Consider the following 7,807-nt stretch of genomic DNA (forward strand, 5'->3'; position numbering starts at 1 on the left):
GCGGAAGGAGATAAAAGGATTGAGAAACCTCCTCAAACTGCTTAATTTTGGGAAGGAAGGAGGTGTTTTGAGGAGCAACCCCTATTTCTTGTGAGAAGTTAACGGTTTTGAGGGAAGATCTACAAAATGTTTAACTCTCAAACATAAAATTTTCAGGGGGTGGAAAGAAGATTTGAGGAAAGGGTTGGAGATGCTCTTACTGAAAATCGGATAACCCACTTATCATGGTGCAAGCTTTTTATATATAGTGATTTTTTTTGAATTTTTATATATAGTGATATTCAGATGGTTCAAATGCGTCTAGGAGACCGTGGGGTTAGCTTTGACTTTTTCCCTCTTCTTTCACACTGAAGATGCCCTTAGGTACACTCCAATTTGTACTCTGCTTAATCCACAAAAGCTCTTGAACAAAGCAAATCAACGTGGTCGTTGGGGCGTGCGTGAAATTTTATAACTGCCATAGCCGGTGCTTGGTCGCTAAACTGGCCCATAAGTATGCACGGATGGCGAATGAAAGGCAGAGTGCTCCTTCACACTGCTAGCTACGTACAACATAGTACTCGTACAACTTTACGCCTGCACTGGCAGGTCGAGAAGCACCCGAGCTGGGCCATGGCGTTCCTCGGTAGCTACAGGGCGAGCGTTTTGCTGCTCCTGACATGCGCTAGTTGCATTTTGATGCCGGCGGCAGCCGACTATGCCAAGTACAAGGACCCGAAGCAGCTGCTCAACAGGCGGATCAGCGACCTGCTGGCGCGGATGACCGTCGCCGAGAAGATCGGCCAGATGTCTCAGATCGAGCGGGAGAACGCCACCGCCGACGTCGTCAAGGAGTTCTTCATAGGTACTCCGTGTCGTATATGCATTTCACGTGCATTTTTCTTAGGGTGCGTTCAATTTATCAACGGCCCGCCCTGGCTGCAGGCAGCGTGCTGAGCGGCGGGGGCAGCGTCCCGGCGACGAACGCGACGCCGGAGGCGTGGGTGAGGATGGTGAACGAGATGCAGAGGGGCGCGCTCTCCACGCGCCTCGGCATCCCCATGCTCTACGGCATCGACGCCGTCCACGGCCACGGCAACGTCTACAGGGCCACCATCTTCCCGCACAACGTCGGCCTCGGCTGCACCAGGTACCTAGGTCAATAACGTTAATCGATCAGATCGATGGGTTCTCTAATAGTACATGATCAGATCGATGCACTAGTTAATCATCTTAAATTGAACGGCTAGCTTATATAATGTTCAAGTCTGTCGCTCATATACTAGCTGCAAGACCTAGCTACCCCAAGTTGTTTTTTGTGTTCGATGTTGCATTATAAAAGTAAAAGAAAATTCAAACGAGGAGCTCGCTCACATCTAGCACTACTACGTTGCACTTGCACGGAACCCACTTGCACCTACGTACACATAGATTCAAAATCATAAGTGCAGTGTTGTACCGATGGTGAGTCCAAACAACAGTTGGTTTGACACGAGTACTTCTGTTCACCACGGCGGTCTACTCTGAGGTGAACTCGGTCTTAATGCAACGTTTGGTCCAGGGACCCGGAGCTAGCGAAGAAGATCGGGGCGGCGGTGGCGCTGGAGGTGAGAGCCACGGGGATACCGTACGTGTTCGCTCCGTGCATGGCGGTGTGCAGGGACCCCAGGTGGGGCCGCTGCTACGAGAGCTTCAGCGAGGACACTAAGCTGGTGCAGCAGATGGCCTCCGTCATCTCTGGCTTCCAGGGCGAGATCCCGGCCGGCGGCCGCCGCGGCGCGCCCTACGTCGCCGCCGGGCAGCGCAACGTCGCGGCGTGCTCCAAGCACTACGTCGGCGACGGCGGCACGGCCGGCGGCGCCAACGAGGGCGACACGGCGGCCACTTTCCACGACCTGCTCAGCGTCCACATGCCGCCCTACTACAGCGCCGTCGCCCAGGGCGTCTCCACCGTGATGGTCTCCTTCTCCAGCTGGAACGGCGCCAAGATGCACGCCAACCGTTTCCTCATCACCGACTTCCTCAAAACCACGCTCAGATTCAGGGTCTCCGATCGACTTCTTCGCCGTGCATTTCTCTCTTGTAAACATGGTTCCTCTCACTCATCTATGTGTGTTTCTTCAGGGTTTTGTGATTTCGGATTGGGGAGGGATTGAAAGGATAACGACACCTAAAGGTGCCGACTACATGCTGTCCGTCAAGCTGGCAATCATGGCCGGCATCGACATGGTGAGTGAAGGAGTGCACTGCTACTGTTACTGTCAGTGTACACAACAAATCAACATCATTCATCCGGTCGCGCCTTTTCTTTTCAGATCATGATCCCGTACACATACACGGAGTTCATCGACGACCTCAGCACCTTGGTGCAGAACGGAACCATTCCGATGAGCAGGATCGACGACGCCGTCCGGCGGATCCTCCGTGTCAAGTTCACCATGGGTCTGTTCGAGAACCCCTACGCCGACTTCAGCCTCGCCGGCGAGCTCGGCAAACAGGAGCACCGCGACCTGGCGCGGGAGGCCGTGAGGAAGTCCCTCGTCCTGCTCAAGAACGGCAAGGCCGGCGAGAAGCCGCTGCTGCCGCTGCCCAAGAACGCGGGGAGCATCCTGGTCGCCGGCAGCCACGCCCACGACCTCGGCAACCAGTGCGGTGGCTGGACCATCACCTGGCAGGGCGTCGCCGGCAACAACCTCACCACCGGTAATGCACAATGATAGCGCGCCGTGCCATGCCAAGCGGCAACCGATCAACTGAATGAAACTAACAACGTGAACGCGCGCAGGGACTACGATCCTGGATGGCATCAAGCACGCCGTGGGGCACGGCACGGACGTGGTCTACTCCGAGAACCCCGACGCCGGCTTCATGCGGCAGAACAAGGCCCGCTTCGACTACGCCGTCGTCGTCGTCGGCGAGCTGCCCTACGCCGAGTCCTTCGGCGACAACCTCAACCTGACCGTGCCGGCGCCCGGCCCCAGCGTGATCCGGGACGTGTGCGGCAGCGTCAGGTGCGCCGTGGTGCTGGTCTCCGGCAGGCCGCTTGTCGTAGAGCCGTACATGGACGCGATCGACGCGCTGGTTGCGGCGTGGCTGCCGGGGACGGAGGGGCAGGGCGTATTAGACTGTATAGCTCCTGTATATGTGTACGTATATGAATACGTACGATGTAACGTTGTACCCTTGTTATATATATATGAGATAGACCACCCCTAAAGGGTTGAGCCAGTTCCCTAAACCTACTGTCTTACGTGGTATTAAATTAGGTCTACGCTTCCGCTACACCCCAAGCCGCCGCCGCCCCACGTCGCGCCGTCGCCATCTTCGATCGCGCCACCGCCACCATGTCGGGATCCGTCGCCTCGGGCTCCTCCACGGCCAGCTACCTGCCGGCCTCCCTGGCGGCCCTCCTCTCCCGGCCCCTCGACTCCGCCGCGGCTGCTTCACTCCCGATCGGGACGAGGAGCGTCGGCTCCTTCTTCTCCTCGTCGCCGGGAACCACGCTGGTGGTCCGCACTTCCAGCGCCACGACGGACGACTCCCTTGTTGGAAATATGCCCTAGAGGCAATAATAAAAGTGTTATTGTTATATTTCTTAGTTCATGATAATAGTCTTTTATTCATGCTATAACTGTATTATCCGGAAATCGTAATACACGTGTGAATACATAAACCACAATATGTCCCTAGTGAGCCTCTAGTTGACTAGCTCGTTGTGATCAACAGATAGTCATGGTTTCCTGGCTATGGACATTGGATGTCGTTGATAACGGGATCACATCATTAGGAGAATGATGTGATGGACAAGACCCAATCCTAAGACTAGCACAAAGATCGTGTAGTTCGTTTGCTAGAGCTTTGCAAATGTCAAGTATCTCTTCCTTTGACCATGAGATCGTGTAACTCCTGGATACCGTAGGAGTGCTTTGAGTGTATCAAACGTCACAACGTAACTGGGTGACTATAAAGGTGCACTACAGGTATCTCCGAAAGTATCTATTGTTTTATGCGGATCGAGACTGGGATTTGTCACTCCGTGTAAACGGAGAGGTATCTCTGGGCCCACTCGGTAGGACATCATCATATGCGCAATGTGACCAAGGAGTTGATCACGGGATGATGTGTTACGGAACGAGTAAAGTGACTTGCCGGTAACGAGATTGAACAAGGTATCGGTATACCGACGATCAAATCTCGGGCAAGTAAAATACCGCTAGACAAAGGGAATTGTATACGGGATCGATTGAGTCCTTGACATCGTGGTTCATCCGATGAGATCATCGTGGAACATGTGGGAGCCAACATGGGTATCCAGATCCCACTGTTGGTTATTGACCGGAGAAGGTCTCGGTCATGTCTGCATGTCTCCCGAACCCGTAGGGTCTACACACTTAAGGTTCGATGACGCTAGGGTTATAAAGGAAGCTTGTATGTGGTAACCGAATGTTGTTCGGAGTCCCGGATGAGATCCCGGACGTCACGAGGAGTTCCGGAATGGTCCGGGGGTAAAGATTTATATATAGGAAGTCCTGTTTCGGCCATCGGGACAAGTTTCGGGGTCATCGGTATTGTACCGGGACCACCGAAAGGGTCCCGGGGGCCCACCGGGTGGGGCCACCTGCCCCGGGGGGCCACATGGGCTGTAGGGGGTGCGCCTTGGCCTACATGGGCCAAGGGCATCAGCCCCAAGAGGCCCATGCGCCTAGGGAACCCTAGAGGGAAGAGTCCTCGAAGGGGAAGGCACCTCCGAGGTGCCTTAGGGAGGATGGACTCCTCCCCTCCCTCTTGGCCGCCGCACCAGATGCCATCTAGGGCTGGCCGCCGCCCCTAGGGGGTGGGAAACCCTAAAGGGGGTGCAGCCCTCCCCTTCCCCTATATATATGAGGCCTAGGGGCTGCCCATAACACATGATTTGATCTCTCGTTGGTGCAGCCCTGCCTCTCTCCCTCCTCCTCCTCTCCCATGGTGCTTGGCGAAGCCCTGCTGATTGCCACGCTCCTCCACCACCACCACGCCGTTGTGCTGCTGTTGGATGGAGTCTTCCTCAACCTCTCCCTCTCTCCTTACTGGATCAAGGCGTGGGAGACGTCACCGGACTGTACGTGTGTTGAACGCGGAGGTGCCGTCCGTTCGGCACTTGATCATCGGTGATCTGAATCACGACGAGTACGGCTCCATCAACCCCGTTCACTTGAACGCTTCCGCTTAGCGATCTACAAGGGTATGTAGATGCACTCCCCTTTCTACTCGTTGCTGGTCTCTCCATAGATAGATCTTGGTGATTCGTAGGAAAATTTTTGAATTTCTGCTACGTTCCCCAACAGTGGTATCAGAGCCAGGTTTATTGCGTAGATTCTTTGCACGAGTAGAACACAAAGTAGTTGTGGGCGTTGATGTTGTTCAATATGCTTACCGTTACTAGTCCAATCTTGTTTCGACGGTATTGTGGGATGAAGCGGCCCGGACCGACCTTACACGTACTCTTACGTGAGACAGGTTCCACCGATTGACATGCACTTGGTGCATAAGGTGGCTAGCGGGTGCCAGTCTCTCCCACTTTAGTCGGAACGGATTCGATGAAAAGGGTCCTTATGAAGGGTAAATAGCAATTGGCATATCACGTTGTGGTGTTGCGTAGGTAAGAAACGTTCTTGCAAGAAACCCATAGCAGCCACGTAAAACATGCAACAACAATTAGAGGACGTCTAACTTGTTTTTGCAGGGTATGCTATGTGATGTGATATGGCCAAAAGGATGTGATGAATGATATATGTGATGTATGAGATTGATCATGTTCTTGTAATAGGATTCACGACTTGCATGTCGATGAGTATGACAACCGGCAGGAGCCATAGGAGTTGTCTTTATTTTTTGTATGACCTGCGTGTCATTGAAGAACGCCATGTAACTTACTTTACTTTATTGCTAAACGCGTTAGCCATAGAAGTAGAAGTAGTCGTTGGCGTGACAACTTCATGAAGACACGATGATGGAGATCATGATGATGGAGATCATAGTGTCATGCCGGTGACGATGATGATCATGGAGCCCCGAAGATGAAGATCAAAGGAGCTATATGATATTGGCCATATCATGTCACTAGTCTATTTGATTGCATGTGATGTTTATCATGTTTATGCATCTTGTTTGCTTAGAACGACGGTAGTAAATAAGATGATCCCTCACAAATTTCAAGAAGTGTTCCCCCCTAACTGTGCACCATTGCTACAGTTCGTCGCTTCTAAGCACCACGTGATGATCGGGTGTGATGGATTCTTACGTTCACATACAACGGGTGTAAGACAGTTTTACACAGCGAAAACACTTAGGGTTAACTTGACGAGCCTAGCATGTGCAGACATGGCCTCGGAACACGGAGACCGAAAGGTCGAGCATGAGTCGTATAGTAGATACGATCAACATGAAGATGTTCACCGACGTTAACTAGTCCGTCTCACGTGATGATCGGACACGGCCTAGTTGACTCGGATCATGTGATCACTTAGATGACCAGAGGGATGTCTATCTGAGTGGGAGTTCATAAGATGAACTTAATTATCCTGAACATAGTCAAAAGACCTTTTGCAAATTATGTCGTAGTTCACGCTATAGTTCTACTGTTTTAGATATGTTCCTAGAGAAAATATAGTTGAAAGTTGACAGTAGCGATTATGCGGACACTAGAACGCTTATGTCCTTAATGCACTGCTCAGTGTGCTGAACCCCAAACGTCGTTTGTGGATGTTGTGAACATCGGACATACACGTTTTGATAACTACGTGATAGTTCAGTTAAACGGTTTAGAGTTGAGGCACTAAAGACGTTTTCGAAACGTCGCGGAACATATGAGATGTTTCGAGGGCTGAAATTGGGATTTCAGGCTCGTGCCCACGTCAAGAGGTATGAGACCTCCGACAATTTTCTTAGCCTACAAACTAAGGGAGAAAAGCTCAATCGTTGAGCTTGTGCTCAGATTGTCTGAGTGCAACAATCACTTGAATCAAGTGGGAGTTAATCTTCCAGATGAGATAGTGATGTTTCCCCAAAGTCATTGCCACCGAGCTGCTAGAGCTTCGTGATGAACTATAACATATCAGGGATAAATAAGATGATCCTTGAGATATTCACGATGTTTGACACCGCGAAAGTAGAAATCAAGAAGGAGCATCAATTGTTGATGGTTGGTGAAACCACTAGTTTCAAGAAGGGCAAGGGCAAGAAGGGATACTTCATGAAACGGCAAATCAGCTGCTGCTCCAGTGAAGAAACCCAAGGTTGAACCCAAACCCGAGACTAAGTGCTTCTGTAATAAGGGGAACAGTCACTAGAGCAGAATTACCCTAGATACTTGGTAGATGAGAAGGCTGGCAAGGTCGATAGAAGTATATTGGATATACATTATGTTAATGTGTACTTTACTAGTACTCCTAGTAGCACCAGGGTATAAGATACCGATTCGGTTGCTAAGTGTTAGTACCTCGAAATAAAAGGCTACGGAATAAACGGAGACTAGCTAAAGGTGAGCTGACGATATATGTTGGAAGTGTTCCCAAGGTTGATATGATCAAGCATCGCACGCTCCCTCTACCCACCGAGATTGGTGTTTGCGTTGAGCATAGACATGATTGGATTATGTCTATCGCAATACGGTTATTCATTTAAGGAGAATAATGGTTACTCTGTTTATTTGAATAATACCTTCAATGGTCTTACACCTAAAATGAATGGTTTATTGAATCTCGATCGTAGTGATACACATTTTCATGCCAAAAGATATAAGATAGTAATGATAGTACCACTTACTTGTGGCACTGCCATGTAAGTCATA

General features: G+C 51.0%; 1 protein-coding gene across 1 annotated transcript; it reads left to right on the forward strand.

Moving 5' to 3' along the window:
- Positions 1 to 580: 580 nt before the first annotated feature.
- On the forward strand, positions 581 to 3,542 carry LOC119272142 (beta-glucosidase BoGH3B-like). Its single transcript, XM_037553708.1, has 7 exons — positions 581 to 844; positions 925 to 1,129; positions 1,541 to 2,024; positions 2,104 to 2,208; positions 2,295 to 2,682; positions 2,765 to 3,117; positions 3,246 to 3,542. The coding sequence occupies exons 1-7, from the start codon at positions 613 to 615 to the stop codon at positions 3,540 to 3,542; spliced, it is 2,064 nt and encodes a 687-aa protein (XP_037409605.1). The 5' UTR covers positions 581 to 612.
- Positions 3,543 to 7,807: the final 4,265 nt, after the last annotated feature.

Source organism: Triticum dicoccoides, chromosome 3A (assembly GCF_002162155.2).
Source record: "Triticum dicoccoides isolate Atlit2015 ecotype Zavitan chromosome 3A, WEW_v2.0, whole genome shotgun sequence".
In the NCBI taxonomy this organism is placed as follows: Eukaryota; Viridiplantae; Streptophyta; class Magnoliopsida; order Poales; family Poaceae; genus Triticum; species Triticum dicoccoides.